The sequence below is a fragment of the Aptenodytes forsteri genome, unplaced genomic scaffold (assembly GCF_000699145.1).
Source record: "Aptenodytes forsteri isolate BGI_AS27 unplaced genomic scaffold, ASM69914v1 Scaffold199, whole genome shotgun sequence".
Taxonomy (NCBI): Eukaryota; Metazoa; Chordata; class Aves; order Sphenisciformes; family Spheniscidae; genus Aptenodytes; species Aptenodytes forsteri.
Window position 1 is genome coordinate 36,525 of NW_008795921.1, and position 20,843 is coordinate 57,367.

General features: G+C 37.1%; 1 protein-coding gene across 1 annotated transcript in view; it reads left to right on the forward strand.

Annotated features, from left to right (window-relative positions):
- COG3 (component of oligomeric golgi complex 3) overlaps positions 1–20,843 on the forward strand; it is a 38,845-nt gene that overhangs the window by 10,084 nt on the left and 7,918 nt on the right. The window contains exons 5-17 of the mRNA XM_009284907.1: positions 1,090–1,164; positions 1,286–1,378; positions 1,696–1,821; positions 4,068–4,148; positions 4,355–4,398; positions 4,603–4,729; positions 5,255–5,346; positions 7,924–8,063; positions 9,351–9,511; positions 11,907–12,012; positions 14,515–14,639; positions 16,280–16,369; positions 18,503–18,623. Of these exons, the coding sequence (XP_009283182.1) occupies positions 1,090–1,164; positions 1,286–1,378; positions 1,696–1,821; positions 4,068–4,148; positions 4,355–4,398; positions 4,603–4,729; positions 5,255–5,346; positions 7,924–8,063; positions 9,351–9,511; positions 11,907–12,012; positions 14,515–14,639; positions 16,280–16,369; positions 18,503–18,623 (1,381 nt within the window). The remainder of the gene's footprint in view (positions 1–1,089; positions 1,165–1,285; positions 1,379–1,695; positions 1,822–4,067; positions 4,149–4,354; positions 4,399–4,602; positions 4,730–5,254; positions 5,347–7,923; positions 8,064–9,350; positions 9,512–11,906; positions 12,013–14,514; positions 14,640–16,279; positions 16,370–18,502; positions 18,624–20,843) is intronic.

Consider the following 20,843-nt stretch of genomic DNA (forward strand, 5'->3'; position numbering starts at 1 on the left):
CAATTGCTCACCACCCACTGACCGATGCCCAGCCAGTCCCCGAGCAGCGGCCCCCCCCGGCCAGCTTTCCCCAGTTTATGTACTGAGCATGACGTCACATGGTATGGAATGTCCCTTTGGCCAGTTTGGGTCAGCTGTCCTGGCTGTGCCCCCTCCCAGCTTCTTGTGCACCTCCAGCCTTCTCAGTCGGTAGAGCATGGAAAACTAAAAAGTCCTTGGCTAGTGTAAGCATTACCTAGCAACAAATAAAACATCGGTGTGTTATCAACTTTGTTCTCATCCTAAATCCAAAACACAGCCCTGTACCAGCTACTAGAAAGGAAATTAACTCTATCCCTGCCGAAACCAGGCATCGGGCTAGGAAAACTTGTGAGCTGTGATGACAATTCCTCCATTTGCTTTGGACCTCGTTTTTGGTGTGTTTCACCTGCAGCTAGGGTGTCAGGCTCTGTGCAGTAAAATGTTCGGTATGTGTTGATACACACTTTAATCAAGAAGGATAGCTAGCTGAGGGGAGCTTTTGTAACTGACAAGTGCAAACTTTATTGAGATTAATAATTCATATCACTTACAGAAGTATTTTGGGCTGGTTATTGCAAGAAGAAAACTTTTTTTTAAAGTTACGAGCTTCTTTCCCAGATACTTTCTTTCTCCTCATGAAGTGCTCCAGTTGCACAGTGATGTAATGTACATGTCTTTTTAGCATGGCTGGACAAGGGAGAACTTTTAAAGGCTCCAATCCTGAAATACAGGATTTCTACAGTTCTCTGTAATACTGATGACAGCGCATTGCTGTTTGTATGCAGTAGTATCTGTGGAATGCTGACAAACCTGTAGAATATATGTTTTTACATACACTATTGAGAGTAGTGTGTCTTTCTCTGGGAAGAGAGAGCAAGAGAGCACTGCTGTATTCTGCTTCTTTTGTTGTACTTACTTAGTTGCAAGTTATCTAGAGCTAGTTAACACTTGTGTGTGCGGAGAGCTGAAAGGGAGGCTGAGTAATTTTTTTTTATATATATATAAAAAAATACGTATTTGAACTACTTGCTAGGTTGCTGATTTTCTTTTATTTATTGTTTTTAATAGTCAGAACTTGTTGACCTGGCTGAAAACATACAGCAGAAACTTTCTTATTTCAATGAGCTGGAAAACATCAACACAGTAAGTATTATTTCACTGTTAATAGTCTTAGAAAATGAAAGTGTATCCATCTTTTGAACTTTGTTGCCAACACTAAGTTACTTGGGTTCCTTACAATGATGCTTTGTCTTGTTTTCCAAAGAAATTGAATTCCCCTACGCTGTCCGTGAACAGTGAAGGATTCATTCCCATGCTGGCTAAGCTTGATGATTGTATTGCATATATTTCATCGCATGTAAGTAATTCTCTATTGGTTTTAGTTAAATCTTAATAGTTTCAAAACTATTTATTCATACTATTTTTGTGGTGGGGTTTTTTTTTCTCCTATAAAATGCTTTCTCTGCCAAATTCAGTAAGAAAGCAAAGATGACTGTTTATAAACTTCAGAAATTTTTACTGAATATACTTAATATTCTGCTTAATTTTTATAAAATACTGCTTTTAGTTTGTACAAACTAGCATTTCTAGCTAGTAAAAAGAATATTTTAAGTTTTGATAAATTTTCGACTTTCTTATTGTTCACATATTTAAAGGATTTTTTATTTCTTTCAGCCAAATTTTAAAGACTATCCTGTATATTTGATTAAGTTTAAACAATGCCTTTCTAAAGCTATGCACCTTATCAAGACATACACTGTGAATACACTACAGAACCTCACAAGCCAGTTAATGAAAAGGGTAAGGTGAATCAGTAAGTGGTAACTCGAGCTGTACTGAAATGTCTATTGTAACACTATACAGTTTTTTCTGTTTTTTATTTTTTTGAGGGTGGGAGGTGTCAGCGTTTTTTTGTGAAAATAGGTCAGTCCTATACTACTGTGTTTGTGTAGACTGGCCAAGTTTCAGCCGAATCTGACAGAGACCTAGTGATCCGAAAGATTTAAAATTAGTAATAATTAAAAAATCCTGGAAATTGAAGAAGGTGAAGTAGGTGAATTGAGGTGGGTGAACAGTAACCTCAGTGAAGGCCAGGGATGGATAAACGAGTGTGTTAGAGAGGCAGCAAGCAGCTGCCCAGACAGCATGCTTTCCTGAACCGGTTTGTGCGCTGTAGCTCTGAATCGGCTGCAGTGCATGCTGCTATCTGTGTTGCCAAATGGGGAGAGTGCACAAGATACAGGTACTGTGGGGGTCTGTTTTGCAGATAGATTGTTAGAGACGGAGAGACAGGTTGCAGGGAATACTTGAAGAAAGTATACAGGAGCTGGGTGAAAACTTTTAAAGCACAACAGCTCTGAGTTCATGACATGACTCTTTCAGTATTCTATTCCAGTAAGTATTTTTGGGTGCTCTTGGACATCTAAATATTTGTTTTTGATAAGTCTGCAGTGCTTTGTGTAGCTGCAGAGAATAATTGTGACAGGTTCCTACTAGTTTTGGCAGTATCTTTTGATTAGTTTTAAAATGCTGACAGTGATGTTAGAGGGTCACAGGGAAGAGTTAGGTGCTTTACTCCCACTCGGTCCAGTGGGATTTAGGCATAAAGGTGAGTAGGGAGGTTTTTTGGTCTCATTAAAATGTTAATAGTCTCATGCTGCAATATTTTGGCAGAGGAGAATGGAGAGGGGAATGTCTCTTTCTACCCACTTTCTTTCTTTCTCCAATTAATTGTTGTATGCCTTGTGCTCGGTCCTATTACAGGCAAACTTGTCATGAGGGATAACCAGTGAAATTGAAATATGCTAGGATTGAGAACTGACAGACCTAAAAGAAGGGGATTTTAGACAGTGTTAATGGAAACTTGCTAAAGGATACTCCTGGAGTGAAGATCTGGGTTAAGTGGCATTGAACATTTTTCATGTTTGGTACAAAACTAGCTTTTATTTTTTAGAAAGTATCATAGCTTGGTTTGATGCCAATGGATTGCCATGACTGAGCTGAATTCAAGCAGAATTGAACATCTCTGATAATAAGCATGTCTACAGAAAGAAGTGAGACTTTATTTCTGGATTTGAATTGCTGCTTAGCAGTTTTAAGTCAGGAAGGAGACCTGTTTTAGGAGTCAGATGACCTCCTTCTTCCCATCTACGTGGGGGTTTTGTGGATGTTTTGCGTATTTCTCTGAAACATCTAATGCCTGCTTTTGCTAGAAGTGCAGTACTGGACCAGTGGTCTTTAGTTGTGATCAAGCATTTAGATTTCCTATTGCAACACAACAGGAGGTCTTGTCAGGACTGGAAAGGGACTGATGAGATCTGGATGGTCTTTGTTACTCCTCACATATGAGTGTTTGGGGATTTTGATCTGTGTTTGTAGGATGATCAGGTTGCTCACAGGGATGAAAGTAGGAGGTGGGGAAGGTAGAAGAGTTTTCCTGTCCCCATCATGTTTCAAGGGCAGGCCATCCGCTTCTCTCTGTCATCAGTAGGGATAAGGGGAAGAAAGCCTGGTGGCTAAAGTGGGTCTCTGCTCTGCTTCGTTAGTGCTAGAATTTGTCTAAGTTCAAGCTGTCTGCCCAGCTAAGCTGGGGAGCCGCAGGGGGAACTGCCTCGAAACTTGACATCACAGTTGAAGTTTGAATGCGAGCTGAAACTTAGCTTCTCTGCCCTGGGACTGGCATGTAAAAGGGAAATTTTGTTCCATTTTGGTACTACAGATTAAGGAGCAACAATCAGTACTACTGTGGCAGGTCCAGAGAAAATTGTTGTCTCTAATGGAGAATGCTGTAATTACTGAAAATGTTACTTGCTGTAGAGACTGTTGGTTGAAACTTTTATTTTGGGTTTTGTTCTTCCATCTGGCTTTATCTGAGTTCTGAAACAAGCACGCCTTTCTAGGTGGAAAGTGTCAAAGAGCTTTTCCACTGGCAGTGTAAGCATAAAGAACCAATACCCTGTTTTAGAGCCTCATTATCTCAGCCATTAAATGCTAGAAGCCAAATATAGTATTTTCCTTTTTAACTAATTACTCATCTCTTCTTTCAGGATCCTTCAGCTGTGCCAAATTCTGACAATGCCTTCACACTGTTTTACGTAAAATTCAGAGCAGCTGCTCCCAAAGTCAGAGTAAGTAGGCTGGTAACTAGCTGTTAAAAAGGAAGCTATGAAAAAGGGGTTTGAATTTTAGTAGTGTGAATGCAAGGATTGCGTATTGTGCAAGTGTGAATGTCCAAAGATTGCATATTGTGTCCATGGAAAAATTCTGCAGACTATTTTCCAATTATTAGAAAAAAATCATTTACTGATAATACTTTTTTCTTTTTATTGAGTAGACTCTTATTGAACAAGTAGAGCAAAGATCTGAAAAAATGCCAGAGTGAGTATGTCTACATAATTTATTTTCAACAATTTTAAGTTTTGAAAATTTTCACTTTTAAGTACTGTTTAACACATTATTCATTTAAAAGATAGTTTTAAAAATTGAAATTATGTAGCCCTAAAAGAGGGTATGGGAATGAATTTTATGTTTACCAGAAAATGAGCTTCAGGATGCAGTTACTGTTTTAATTTCTTGGCCTAGGTATCAACAAGTTCTCAATGAAATCCATCAATGTTACCTCGACCAGAGGGAGCTTTTGCTTGGTCCAAGTATCGCTAGCACTGTTACAGAATTAACCAGTCAGAACAACAGAGATCATTGTGCTCTGGTAGGTAAAGTAGTCATGTGTTGTGGGGTTCTCATTATGTTTTAATCCCCCCTCCCCCAAGCAAAATGTACTTACTTAATTCAATCATTTACATGTAGAATTGTCACTTTTGTTTGTGGGTTTGAATCATTAAAATTTTACTAATATTTTCAAGTAATGCATGTTTTGTGGAAGATTATTCTGTAAAAACTCTGCTCTGCTACAAACCTCGCAGAGGGATATTTGCAAAAGCATAAAATGTGGTTACTTAAATTTCATCAGAAACAAAAAGGGACAGAAGCTGCACAATGAGCTTTTATTTGGCTAGTAATATCTTTTCAGTCCTTAGTTTTATAGTTGATCTCAATAATTTTGAATTTCACAAAGCTTCTCTTTAATCATAGCTGTGGTAATAATGATAATAATACAATATCTAATATAATGATATAATAATATGATATAATAATAATATCTGTAATACCTCCTGTGGTACTGATGCAAGGAAAATAATTTAATAATCAAGTATTTGTATTTCTGTGAATACAGGTACGAAGTGGTTGTGCCTTTATGGTCCATGTATGCCAGGATGAACACCAGCTTTACAATGAGTTCTTCACAAAACCAACACCAAAACTGGAGTAGGTGGTACATGCTGGTTTTGTTTTACTGCATGTTTTATTTATTATGCTGTGATATGGCAGACAATATTATATAGCAAATAGGGTTGTATTGAAGTGGTTTGGTAAGAACCAGCCAGAAAAAAAACCTTAATCACTTTATGCATCAGAATTTGATGTTCTTTTGTTTTCTTTTTTCTTCAATCGAAGCTGATAGCTTACATTCTCCATAAATAATCTGAGTGATGTAAATGCTCTGTAGATGGTCTGAAGGAGATAAAGACACACAGTTGCTTTGGAAATAGCTACAGAAGTTTACAGTGCTACAGCTCTCTGCTGTTTTTGTACTGCCTCTATGCCAATGGTTTGCACAGTCGATGGCAGAAGTGCTTTTCATGTACTTCAGTGTAAAATTAAGCTGATGAACTCCGGGCATTTTTCGTCAAGGATTTGGAGTTGGTGAGCTGCCCTTGCTGTCAAGGGACGTTTGCGTGTGCCTGTATGTGGGCTGAACGGAAGGCAGGGTAGTGAACACCTGACAGGGACAGTGTCTGTATCTGCTCTGCCTAGATCTAGAAGAGGGACAGGTGGTTGTCTTCACGTGGTAATTGCATTATAAAAGTATTGTAAGTTTTTTACAACAGACCCGTAATACTAGAGCAATTGAGTAGATTATGCCCCTTCTCCAATTGGCTGGTATGTTTTAATAATGATACTTAATCTTGAAATTTGGGCAAGTCGTGTTCCCTTGCTAGGAAGTTCATAAATAAAGTATATTCCTATTAATATAACAGACACACTGGTTTTGAGCGTTGTATTATCTTAAAATCAAGTGCAGCTTGAGTTGAAGAGGTGTAACCTGGAAAAAATACTGTCCACCACCCTCCCTGTCCTCTAAAACTAAAGGAAAACCATAAACGCATAAAGCCTCGCTAGAAATAAGCCATAGTGCCAGAGTAGTAGCAGTCTTTCTCTTTTCTGAGAAATTGAGGTCTTGTGTGGGACATGCTCAGGATTTGAGGTGACCTAACTAAATTGGCTTAAGAACCAATTTAGCTATCTCAGTCCAAATCCTGAAGTAAACATCCCTGATTTAAATGAGTGTAAAATGTTGTTCAGACCGAAGTTTTGTCACTATTGTTCTTTACACCAAGAATGAGAATAGACTTCTGATTATTTTTGAATCTTGGTGGAAAGTAGTTACCTCCTTTCATAAGAACTTGCTTCCCTTTTTTGCTTACATCTAAACAAAATATTTTGAAGAAAATGTTTCAAATAGTAACTACTCTATTAGGTTTTTCTTAGCTGCATAATAAATAGCCTCATTTTTTTTTCTGAAGTGCTGAGGTGCTCTGAAGACATGAGAGCTAGGTCTCTATGTACAGATAAAAGAGTTTACCAAATATCTAGCCATAATAAATAGCTCATTTTTTTTTCTGAAGTGCTGAGGTGCTCTGAAGACATGAGAGCTAGGTCTCTATGTACAGATAAAAGAGTTTACCAAATATCTAGCCAAGAGTAGAGATCTGAGGTTGACTGTTGTATTTAATAATAAGGCTGTTGAAACTTCCTCCTTTGTTTCTGCTTTTAATGTGGAGAGTTACTGTTTTATCAAGTTGCTTGTAAAGCTATAGAATACAACAGAAGAGACGTTCAAAATGTTTCTTCTGTGGGCATTCTTTTGTGAGCATTTTTGTCCACACTCTGAAAGGAGCTGAAGTGTCCTTGTCCTATTGTCAGACATTCTTTGTGAATTAGGAAAAAAAAAAAATAGTGCAATAAACTCAGCAACTGTACCATGCTGTAAATACCTAAATATTCTTAGTGTTTATATTTCCAAGTCTAACTGGGGAATTACCTGAATTTTCAGCTACTGGCAACAGCATTATTAACTAATCTGTGATTAGTGAAGGGAGCATTGAGAATGGCAAAAATGCCTAGAATGAATGCTACTGGTGTTTTAACCAAGATACGCATCACTTTGAACAGGAAGGAAAAAAATAAATCAAAGTGGGATTTTTGGTGTTTCATATTGCATTGGTATTGTAACTTCAGTTAGCTTGGAAAGCGTGCCTTGCAATGTTGGAAGTTATTACAGAAAAGGTTACAAAGCTTCTCCTCCTGTGTCCCTCTTCATGTGCTCCTGGTTCTAACAAACTATTGAGGACTTGGAATCAGATGCCTTTTCTCAAAGAGAAACTTGGGGGTATGATTCTGAGCTCAGCAGGAGCATTTCTTTATACAGAAGCCAGGTAAACCAGTTTGCAGTATCTTCCCTTTGTGACAGGTTGAGTTGTTGGTTGGTTTTCTTGTGGTTTTTTATTTTATTTTTTTTAATTTTAAAATGAATTCAAAACTGTACCACCATTTTAAGCAGTTGGTATCCTACATCTCTTAAAAGACTTTGTAGGAAATCAGGGGTTTGTGTTTTAAACAGTCCTTTCTTAAGTCTTCTATGACACTGTGTTGCATTGTTTTCTCACCCTTCTTTTAAAAATCTTTGCCATAAAATAATCCATGTTTTTAAAAATCCAGTTTTAGTTTGGTATTGCGGGATCCTGAAAGTGTTTTGCTTTGTTTTATTTTTTTTCTTCATAGTGAACTGTTGGAGAAGTTGTGTCTTTCATTGTATGATGTCCTGAGGCCAATGATCATCCATGTCATTCACTTAGAGACACTTTCTGAACTCTGCGGAATTCTCAAAAATGAGATGCTTGAAGATCATGTACAGAACAATGGTAACTCATAGATGGAACCTGGTTGTTTTTAACTGTCTTCTTAACTGATAAAATTATTAAATTGCATAGGCAAAAAAATCCCTAGATTTTTTTTCTTTCTAATGGGTCTTAAACATGTCAAAGATGAGGGAAGGTTATTTTAAATAAATAATGTTTTTTCACTTATAATAAATGTCTGTATTTATGGGTCTGTGTATACTTCATTTAAATTAATATACTGGTGTTATAGAGTCCTATTTTCTCTAGATTGTACAAATGCAAGCAAGCATCCACCCAGTGCGTATATGTGCACCAGGGTTAATTTAAATGAACTTCTCGAATGAATTGCATCGCTTGGCCCTGCTAATGCATCATCTGTGTAGAGCTTTCTGCATACGTGATGATAAAACAAAGGAATGCAAACCTGATTTTTTCATTCTCCTTGACATAGTGTTTCCCAGACTACAAATTGTAACTTTAGCAGAGGAGATTCATAGCTGGTAGAGATTCTGGAGCTTTGGAAGTGTTCAGAGCTCATGATCTCATGGAAGTGAGCTGACCATCAGAAAAAAGTCTGGTGTATCATTTCCTTGGTACGACCAATGCATAATGGAATCATTTCACAGTCTTAACCTTGCACCAAGCGATAAACAGAAACCATACTTGGTAGCTGGTATGTAACAGAGCGTAGCTCTTTGTCTCTGAAGCTGTGCCAATATCATGAAGAATTGCTCGTTTTCCTGGAAGTAGAATCATAACACTGTTGGGAATGAGGAAAAAAATTGGTGACATAATCTTTCGGTTGATCTTAAGAAGTGACTTTCTACTACTTAAACTCAGGCTGATACAATAGTTCTTAAGCTGGATGTGAGCTGCTTTGGATCACCTGTTCTGGTAGGTAGGCAGATGAGTTAGCTTGTCAACTCCTGACAGTCACACCGCAGGCATTGGCTATGATAGAACCAAAGCACACTGGTTTGGTATCCAGGCAGAAATGCCACTTGACATAACCAAGTCTCAGAGAATTAGAATGCTTAATTCTGACATGGTGTCTGATGTTATCAGTGTGAGATCGCATTTTCACAATCTAATGAAAACTTGGGGAGCTGAAGCAACTGCAATATGGAGTTCAGTAATTCCTTGTTTGTCACAAATTTGTCTGCATGCCACTGTTCCAAAAATAGTCTGACTTCATCTGCAGCAAGCCAGTTTTGTGATGGTTCTATAAGCGATACTTCAAACTTTTGTGTCTATAAGCCTGTTTTGTAATTAAATTAACAAATTTGTGCCTTTTTTTACCTTTGTCAGCTGAACAACTGGGTGCGTTTGCAGCTGGTGTCAAGCAGATGTTAGAAGATGTACAAGAGCGTCTTGTCTACAGGACGCATATTTACATTCAGACAGATATCACAGGCTACAAGCCTGCTCCGGGCGATCTTGCATATCCTGACAAGTTGGAAATGATGGAGGTATAGCATCAGCTTTTTTATTGTCCTTGATTGGTTTTCTTTTTATATGCAGTATATACAATTGTGCAGTATAGTGCTTTGCAGATGGGGTTTTCCAGTTCTTAGGTGTATTTAGTATTACTGGCACTATCAAATTGGCACCTGCTGATTAAATTATGACCCTAAACTAGATGTCAGAGAACACTTCATGGCAAACGCAGTAAAACTGGCGATAGTTCTCATAGTTAACAGTTTTAGCTAGACTTGAAGCTTCTAAATTTTCTCTCATAACAGTAAATTTTTATTTACTTTCTTAAGTAGTAGGTATTATCCAGTGTATTTTCTAGTTGAGCTAGAGTTGAAGAGAAGCTTTAGACAGGCACAGTTAGCTGCAAGTTTGTTTTCAGAATTACTGGTCAACTAGTGTTTGGTACGCATGTGTGTATGCTATGCTCAGACAGTGTGAGGGGAGACTTGCTTGTACCTTTAGATAATTTAACATGTCAGCAATGGTTTCTTTTTCAAGTTCTTACCAGCATTAGCCATTTTTGTAGTCATTCCAAGCCCTTTGAGTCAAATGTTCCTGTTGATGAAAGGAATCAAACTAATTCTACTTACTTTAAAAGTTTAATACTATATTGATGAAAGATTTCAGAATGAAACTACTCACAGAAATAAAAAAGTTGCCGATGAAAGACTTCAAATTGGTTTTTGACTAGAGCAAACTGCATTTGATATGCAACTGAAAGGTAGCGTTCCATGGAAGGGATTATGCATGATAAAGATCCTCCCCAAAAAACTGTTGCCATTCACTTTATAATGAGAAGCCCAAGCTGTCAAAGGATTGAGTTGACTAAGAACAGCAATTCCAACATGGACTGGCAAGATCCAGATTTTATTGCTGTATTCTGCTTTCCATCTATCTACCAGAATAGCTGGTGGTGCTTAGAAAATTGTGGGACTTACTTGCAGCTGACCATTTGGTAGAGAAGCTGTTGTTTGACTTCAGAATCAGAGCATTACTTATATAAAACACAGAAGCTTTATAGCTATATATACATTTTGCTGTGGGCTGGAAGAAATTAACATTGTATAACTGTACCTTATTGTGTCCAGTTCTTGCCTGTAAACAGACAAACACTGTGAGAAACTTCTTAGTACTGAACTCACCTTGCTGTAATCCTGTCTTTATGCATGTCTAAAGCTTTTATTATGTCACAGCTTATGCTTTGGTGATTATAAGGGACATTCATAGGTTTTTAGGAAAGCATTTACAAATCCTGAAGCTAGTGAGTTTGTAGAATACTTGCCCTTTATACTGAAAGTTTAAGGACTAAGAAGCTTTTGACAAAAAAGCAAAAATAGTAATTGAGAAGCCCACCACACGAAATGTAGCTAAATGGGATCACTCCCTTCAGAACAACTAGTGATCAGAAGTTTTACCAGTATAACTGTTAGGAGTGCAGGTTTGTTTGTTTGGTTTGGGGTTTTTTGCTAAAATTGTGTGGATAGAACTGGATTAAAAAAAATGATTGTGAGAATTAATGTTAGCTATAACTTCTATAGGCAAGCAATGCAGATACTTAGTCTACACAAGGCCTTATTTTCTAACTAGGGTCCTATGGCTGTTCAGTTAGGAAGAAGACGAAAGTGAGTTTTACAGTTCATACTAAGTTGAGAAATTACGCTGCTCTTTGTATGTCCTTGTAAGACTCCAGTTTTTGCCTGGTTTGAGATTAATTTTGCTACTTGATTGCTTTTAAACCTCAAAACCTTGCTATTTAGAGAGACCTGTCTGAGTAAATGAATTATTAAAATGTTAAAAGCACAGGGCAGAAATATTTCTTGTGATGTTCTGCTCAAATATTAATGCATTTTTTTGCCCATTCTTGCTGCCTTTCGTTGCTTTGAAGCAGACCAAGTAATGAAAAAGGTTGAAGTGTGGAAGTCTTGAGTAACGTTAGGGGAAAGCTTTTTGTTGAACTCCTGCAGTGAACAAACTAAAGCGTACTTTGGGGCCATCTGCACATATCATTTATAGGAATAAAGCCATCACAGAAATTATCTGTATGAAATCCAAGTGAATGTTGAATTGGGTTCCCCTATTTTGAGCTTTTCTTTCTAGGTGGCTTCACTGATTATTATGTAGAGATCAGTAAAAACAGGCAAAATGGAAAGAACAGTGCTTTACACAGATCTGTGTAATACTTGTGAATCTTAAATTGATGTTTCTGCTACTGTTTTGGAAACATCTGTCTTTATTCCTTTCAATGTCTTTGAAACACTGGGGAGCTTAGTGTAGCTGACTCCTTTTGCAACTTAGTATGCTTTTCTCTATTGTAATCAAAGCAGCATAATGCTGCTTAAATAAAGGAGGAAAAAAACCTAATTTTTTGTGGTATATTTTCTTCTGCAGCAAATTGCACAGACTTTAAAAGAGGAACAGAAGAAGCTGCCATCTGAAGCTTCGTTTTCAGATGTCCGGCTAGAAGATCCCGAGTCCTGCAGCTTAGTTAAATCTGGTATGAAATATATCTCATGTTGTCAAATTAATGCATAAAGCTCACGGAGAGTGAGCATTAACTTGAACCATGAGTGAGAAACTTGCATGTGTCTTAAAGGGTTGTTTTCCTAGAGAAATTAATAAGAGATTTTGAGAGGTGAACTTTGTCTCAGGGTTCTTATAACTTTTTTTTTTATGAGAAACAACTTTTAATCTTGTTCTTTTGGTGGCATTTCTTTGTGCTTCCAGTGCAATCCATTCTGTGAAGCAACTACTTTTGTAGCTGAGAGCATCTATTGTACTTTGTATAAAACTGAGCTTCTGTATTCTTTACTGCAAAGTAGCCCTTACCATCAAGATGTGTACTTAAGGATGCTACTGTTTGTTAGCTGTGCTGAGATGAGAACGGTCATTTGGTGTGTCAGGCATGTCTCTTAAATGAATGCTTTGAGCATCTGGGAGTGTCTTTGTGTATGCCTTTACCTGGGAAGGCAACTTCTTCCTTTGAATGTGTTTCTACTTACTGAAACCAGTTAGTAATTTTAGCTGTTTACAATAATTCAGAATATAGTCTTTGACTCTTTAAATATGTGAGCCATGTGCCTGTAAATTGCAGTGAATTGGAAGCAAATTCCATGAAATGTGGCTCTCTTGATGCCAGTCATTTGAGGTTCTTATAACTTTTTTTTTTAATGAGAAACAACTTAATCTTGTTCTTTTGGTGGCATTTCTTTGTGCTTCCAGTGCAATCCATTCTGTGAAGCAACTACTTTTGTAGCTGAGAGCATCTATTGTACTTTGTATAAAACTGAGCTTCTGTATTCTTTACTGCAAAGTAGCCCTTACCATCAAGATGTGTATTTAAGGATGCTACTGTTTGTTAGCTGTGCTGAGATGAGAACGGTCATTTGGTGTGTCAGGCATGTCTCTTAAATGAATGCTTTGAGCATCTGGGAGTGTCTTTGTGTATGCCTTTACCTGGGAAGGCAACTTCTTCCTTTGAATGTGTTTCTACTTACTGAAACCAGTTAGTAATTTTAGCTGTTTACAATAATTCAGAATATAGTCTTTGACTCTTTAAATATGTGAGCCATGTGCCTGTAAATTGCAGTGAATTGGAAGCAAATTCCATGAAATGTGGCTCTCTTGATGCCAGTCATTTGAGTATTACAACCCTTTAAGTTTTTGTCTAAGATCCATGAAGAATTTCTCCCTTTATTTTATTATTGATCAGAATGGCACAGTGTTATTTTTCCCAGCAGCACCTTTCTCAGTTCTTTGTCAGTTGTTTCTCATATTCCTTTTGATTACCTGGTAGTTTCTTGCTTTTGGCTTGCAAGGCCTGCAAAGGTCTTTCTGGCTGTTTTTAGCTGGACTCCACAAATCCCATTGAGAGTGGAGTTCATCTTGCTTCAAGCCAGTTGTGTGGCATTCACAAGTCCTGTAAATCCCACCTGCACTCAGGAGGCAGAAGGAACCTATATGGTGTAATTTGAAGAGAAGTGTCTGAGATAATTGGGATTGTTTGCCCTTCAAAGGTGCCTTTCTCCATTTCAGTGCCCGCAGGAGTAGCTGAACTGACTAATAAATAGCCTAGGAACCTCAAAGTGACAACTAAGGTCTTACAGGTCTTCTAATTACTGTGAGAATAAATCTATTGTTGCAAAAGGTAGAAAGATATTGCTGAATTATTTTAGGCAATTCCTGCACTGATCACACAAACACGTCACAAGTGCTTATTCCATAATTAGGTAAAACTTTAAAAATGTTACTTTTTTGAATGGTTGCTAATTGGAATCAGAGTTCTGATGATACTGACTCAGCTGTTTCCCAGGATTTAAGGACAAAATGAAAATAATACAAGACTTCTGTCTATCAGGTGTTGTGAAAATCCATTTTGAGCATACAGAATTATTACGAAGGTTACCTAGGAGGAACACGTTTTTATGTTTACAACCCCCTCATGACAAAATTGTTTTTGTCATTATTTTTGCGGTTATTAACATGATGTTTAAACCCTACACTTTCTGCAACTGTTTAATCCATGTAGGATTATCCCCAGGAGAAAGTAAAGCATGAAGAAGTAAAACTGATGGAATGTTGTTTTTTTTTCCTTTTTTTCTGAGCATCTCCTGTAGTTCCATGATCACTAACCATTATTTTTTTTTTCTTTTTTCTCCTGTGCCTTTTTTTTCAGTAATTCTTTGATCATTTCAGCTGTTCAGCTAAGTGGGGGGGGTGTCATTGGAGACATGCCTGTAAAACTAACTCATTAAAAAAGGTCGAGCTGGGCCATCTCTGAAAGAGAATTCATGTCTTTCACAGCCATGTGCTCTATACACATCAGAAATCTAGTACTGACCTGCTCAGAGGAATTAAAAAAAACCCTAACCTGTTCAGGTGTAATAAAATATATCTTATTACTGTGGAGTCAGTATAAAGTGCAGTCGATATTGCAGTCTCCTTCAGTTGAAAGGACAGATGGGCAAGTTTTTCATGTGTGTATTTTACTTTTAAACAGGTTCAGCAGAATCCCTTAATCCCAGGCACCAGACCACGATTTCACCAGCAGATCTGCATGGAATGTGGTATCCTACTGTCAGAAGGACTCTAGTGTGTCTCTCCAAACTGTACAGATGTATAGACGTATGCAAAAATTTCTTTATCTAATTTTTTAAAGTGAAGTTATGAAGTGTGTAGCACCATGTCTAAATATTTTAATGTAAATTAGGAATGGACAATTACTGGCCTCTGTTATCTCTTAGTCTTTTTGCTGCTATCTTTATGTAAAACAAGTGAAGTGACAAATTTAGGTCATCATTTCCAAGACAACTTTGTATTTGTAGAATTAGAAAAAAGTCACTGGTTTGTACATCTGTTGCTTTTGCTATTACTGAAATACTTCAGTGTCTGATGCTCAAGATACTTATCGCACCAAAGTTGAGGAGTGAATGGGACAGGAAAGAATAGAAAGTTCTGGGTCGATTACAGAGAATGATCTTATTGCTGAAATTACTGGGTGAATGTGTTTCTTGCTATGTGCTTTGCAGGACATCAGACACGGTGATGTTTCTGGTCTTAAAAATGGTGACTCTACTACTTCTATATTTTGGAAATGTTATCAAAAATTTTCTGTGGCACATCTTTTGACCTTCCAAAATGTAGGAGACATTTCCAAAGTTTAAGACAGTAGGAATCTTCATGTCTGACAGAAACAAAAGCGGTGTTTACTTCACAAGTATTTTGAGACTTGCCCTTTAGAATCTGATTTATGCCTGTCACCTAAGAGCATAAAAGGCTAATAAGTCTCTGAGAAACATAATGTGAGTGTTTTTGCTTTTCTGTACGTGTTGTATCTTTATTAGATACGTTTAATGCATTTCAAAATATCTTTGATAGGTGTTATGTGAAACTGCTACCAAGATGCTATTTGCTTAAAAAGAAGCTGGAAAATATTAATACTTTATTGCTTAATATATCAATCTCATTAAAGATAAATGAATATTTGCTCTTGTTTTCAGCTAGACCTTTGGAGATGAGGTCGTTTTTGCGTTGTTTGCAAGGCTCATTTATAGTGTGTCTGCGCAGTGATTTATTTATTTTTTCACTGGGATATTCTAGCAGAACTGGTATGCCTTGCCTGCACCCTGTAGGTAGGAAAAAAAATGAATGAAGTGGCACTGGCAAATCTTGGGGCAGTCAGGGCTCTCATGTACTACCTTGGAGGCGAGCTGTGTTCCTACAGCTAGCTCAGCTGTATGATCTAGTTGCTGCAGCTTAATGAGTTACTCTGTGTCACCTGGGCCATGGCAGCTGTCATGTTTGTTTACTAACCTGCTGCAAATGTGAGGTAATTTGAGTTTGCTTGAGGTTAAGCTCACTCGAATGATCTCATGTCTATTGCAAGTATAAACTGCACACACAGATAGTTACCCTGACACATGAAGTGTCTAGTCGGGTTACCCAGTAATCATCGTTTGTGCCGTTAGCTGTGAATGCATTAGGCGTCACTGACCATGTCACCACCTGGGTGCAAATTCAGAGGCAGAGGGTGAAGAGGGCATGCTTGAGTGCATACCCGTACCCAGTCTAACTAAATGCTGTAGCAAGCTTCTACGTATGAATGCGCCATCCTGTCTTACTGCATTTAGATGACATGTTTGTAGCTAACTACTCTAGAGTTTTATGTGCTGGTAAGCACATCCTTCACAAAACTACAGGTCTTAAATTCTGCTAAAGCTTTGCCAACACCTTTTTTTTTTTGTCTGATTTCCTCTTCCCTGCAGAGGGCAGTGTTTCAGGGATTATCGCAAGAGGCCCTATCTGCCTGCATCCGCTCGCTGCTGGGAGCTGCTGATTCTATCAGCAAAAACAAGGTCAGAATCTGCTTTGGGTTTGATTTCTTTTTTTCACCCCCTGCATACCTAAAGCCATGAAGCAGTTGTTCAGAATTCTGTTGAAATCTCAGTGAAAGCATGTTGCTCTGCCCTCAGAGACCTGATGGATTTGCCAGCTTTTAGTTACGGTTAATGTATTGTAAAGCAAAGATAATGATTCACATGCTAGCCTATCTGAAAAGGTGGAATACAAATCGTAGCAATCGTCCTTACAGGCTGCTCTAACTCATGTGAATTCAGTCAAGTGATACCTAAAGAAAAATTTCTGCTACAAGTTTCTGCTCCCTATATTTGTTTTCACTGCCTGTTACTCTTTTCTCTTTTTCTCTGCCTCCATTGTTTGAATTTTCAAAAATCTTTCTAAGTATTAAAGTCACTGGGAAGATTTGTTAAGTATTCTCCGCTCAGAACCGTCTATTATCAAAAGGTTTGATCTGGTGTGTTGCTCAGAGTTCAATGCAGTTTCATCAAGTCATTTTAACTTTGTTACTTTAAGTAGTTGGAGTAAACCTTCTTTTTTCCTGTCACAGTTCCTTTAATACAAATACTGTAGTAATTTGCTAATTCCTAACAGCCAGGAAGTGAATTTTTTTTTTTTAAAAAGGAAAGTCTTAGTAGGCTAAAATTGTTGGATTTGTATGAGCAGTAAATATTTAGTAATGAAAGAAGTTTTAGTTGCTATTAGAAATGAAGAGCTGTTTTGAAGTATTTCTTTTGAGTGTCCTTTGAAAAATATCTGTTAAATGTAGTATCTTTAAAAAGAAATTCAAACCGCGTTTCCTTCTCGCTTGAGCAGATAACTATTTCATATGTAATTGATTCAGAGTTCTACAGTTAATTATCTATTAAATATTTAGTAATGAAAGAAGTTTTAGTTGCTATTAGAAATGAAGAGCTGTTTTGAAGTATTTCTTTTGAGTGTCCTTTGAAAAATATCTGTTAAATGTAGTATCTTTAAAAAGAAATTCAAACCGCGTTTCCTTCTCGCTTGAGCAGATAACTATTTCATATGTAATTGATTCAGAGTTCTACAGTTAATTATCTATTCCAGCACTGTATATTGGGTCAGCATTGACTTTAAGTATTGCAGAGAATGAAACTCATCCCACAGTGAACCCTTGATAGGTTGGCCCAGGACTAGGATCTGTACCACTTCGTTCTTGACACATGTTAATTTAACGTTATCTGGTGAAATTGTGCATGTAATAATAGAATAAAAAAACCTCAAGAAACCCTTCCACCACTTATTTTCAGTAAACATTTCTATTTGTTAAAACTGCAGATTTAAATCTAACTTCTTCTTTACTGTTTTATTTAACATTATATCAAGGAAAGTTTTCTGTTCCAGCTTGCAAAAGCAAATTTGAATTCTTGAGTCTTCCTCCATTTACCTCAATGAGCCATGAACTTCAAAGATTAAAAGCAGCATGCAGTACAAAGCACATAGCTAAAATAGCAAGCAGTGCAAAACTGATCGTCTCAGTGGTGTGAACTTGGCCTTGTTTTATTCTTTGTATCTTTGCTGTACTGTTTAGAAATTAACCAAGCTTTGTGTTTAATGACATAAGAAAAATGCCTTGTAAGACCTTCGCACAATGCCACAGTTCATCAAGGTTATTGCAGAAACATTAACTGTTTGGCTTTTTTTTAATCATCGTAATGATTAAAAAAAATTTAGAACCTTGTGTTTTTGAACTATAAATTATATGAATTACATTAAATAATTCCTGGCTCTTATGAAGAATAAGTTTGTGTCTTTGAAATAATGGATACCTGTATTTAATGTGGACATTTAGTGATATGGCTGGGGGAGAGTTTTTTTTTTTTCAAATTTTAAAAAAAAAAAACCCCCAGGGCAGAAAAAAAAAAAAATAAAGTCTGCTTCTGTAGAGCAATGTGTTAGGAACAGTACAGAAGTGGGATTTGTTGATCCCAGAATGTAGTTAATGGCACTACAGACTAATGGAAAAAGCTTGTTAGTAAGATTATTAGTATTAATTTTGTTATAGGAAGTAACTAATAAAAGTAGAGGTGTTGAAACTTTGCTCTTCATTTAATTGTGGGGTTTTTTTTTAACATGTAATGCATGTTCTTTCTCTTGTTGTGCTGTAGACCCAGGTTGATGGACAGCTTTTCTTAATAAAACACCTTTTGATTCTTCGTGAACAAATTGCTCCTTTCCACACTGATTTCACCATTAAGGAAATTTCCCTGGACCTTAAGAAAACTAGAGGTACTAAACAGCTGCTGGCTACAGAATGGGATGGGATTGTCCTCCCTTAATGTGCCAGCAAAAGTTCTGGGTTTATTTTATGTTCACTTGCAATGACCTGTTCGCTTGTTCTAATCTCTTGCTTTGTTCTTACCTTCTCTGAAAAAAGCCAAAACCATTCTCTTATTCAGGGTGATTCAAAATATATCTAACATTCTTTATTTTTGTATGAAACGCATTTGACTGCTTTTTGCTGCTGACCTAACTTATTTATCCAGTCCTTTTTAAGAACAGCTAAATAATCTACATTTCTATTGCACCAAGATGTCTTTTCCCTTTTCTGACCCTTTAAAGGAATATCTTTTGCTACCACTGTTTAGTAGGAGAATTTAACAATACGTAGTTGACTTGTCTAGATTTCCTAGACCTTTCTGTGAGGTTTTGTTTTGGAAAGGATTTCTTACGTTGCAAGTTCAATAAGCAGTATTGTTGAATAGCTTTATGTAGCAAATGTGTCTGTTGTAGGAAGGGAAGATAGAGAGTAGTGGCCATGGTCATGATTTTTAAAATTGTACTATGGTTCCTTTGTAAAATGCAGAAAAAAACCCTCTCAATACAAAAGTGAACTGTCATGCACTTGTCAAGTTTATAAAGATAATGGGGAAAAATAATTGGAAGCATGTCAAGTTTTTCTTCTTCCATTCCAGAAGAGAAAGGTGAAGAAATAACTTTTCTTTCCTGCCATCTCATATGCTGCTGTTTTAACTCTGAAGCAAGCAATTCTTACACTAACCATTTCACCTGTTGCATTTGAACATCAATGAAACCTCCTACCTGTTGAGTAGTTTCTAGTTGACTGGAGGTTAAAGGGCAAATACATCCTTTTGGTGTCTTGTCCTGGCTGACACACAAGTTTGTTCTCCATCTTCATTTAACTGGATAAATTTTTGTGCCAGCCAGTGCTTTGCAGATGGTAGTGGTAAGTACTGGAAAACGCTTTCTTTATATTGGGTGGTGGCGGTGGTGTTGAAAAGGTGTACGTTGTGCTTAATTCTTAATGTAGTGTAGCATAGGCCAGTAGGGCTTTTATATTTGGGGTGAGTTGTAGAAGAAAAATAACATGGCTAATAGTTTTACCATGTTCTAGCCAAGCTTTCTGCACATAGATTTAAGATTTAATTTGGGATTTATAGGCAAAGGGACACTGCTTAATGTAAAAGTCATGCTTCCGCCCAATTTTTTTTAAAGTAGTATAATGCTAAGGTTCATGTAACGGATGTATGCAGTGGAGAGAAGTGACTTTCACACTGACTAGCTCATAGGCTTCTAATCAAGAACTTAGGCTCTTTTTGGAATCAGTGAAGTTTCTGGGAAATAATTCAGAGAACAAAATGAATCTTTCTCTGCAGCCTCCTTTAACTGCATAGGAATGCAGATTCTTAGTTCAGTGCAAAACCTACGTGCCTACATATCTGGTATTCCCTTGTTGTTTAATGCCTTTGACAGCACTTCATTTAACTCTTACGTCTTGTTTCCCTCCCATTGTTTTATACAGCAAGAGGGGTGCAGAATTGCTTTCGAAATGGAAAAAAAAAAAAGCGGATGGATGTGTAGGATGATAAATGAATGACATTAGGTCAATAAGCCATACTGAAACTGTAGTGATAATTTTCTTCTTCCCAATTTGACTAGATTTCAGGTTGACAACATCCTGTTAACACTATAGGAATAATTTCAGTATCTTGTGTTAATTACAGATATTGTTGCTTTTCCTTCTTGGGACTTCTGTGGAGACATGAGTCTATAACAAAACATCAAGGTTGATGTTTAGTCCTAACTAAAATAATTAAGCAGAGAGGAAGAGAGTGTCAGTTCTAAGTTATTTCATGCAACTGTACTTGGTTTTCCCAGGCAACGTGGGCCAAATTTTGCATATCGTTCATAAATGCTTAACTACATAGCTTATGTAAAAGTCTTTCACTTGTAGGTATAGTTACAAAAGGAAAAGAGCTCACACAATTTGCGTGCTGATAGCGCTACAGCTAGTATCAGTCACTTCTTAGGTTCATGTAATGTATTTATCTGTTTAGACTGTGCAACTCTTAGATTCAGGTTTACCATAGGTGCAATTAAAAAATAGTGGATCAAGCTTTGTGTGCTTCTGTGCATGTGCACTTTGTGCATCCACACCTAGCGGTAGTGGAATCATTAATGTTACAGTCCTAATCATGCTAGGCCATT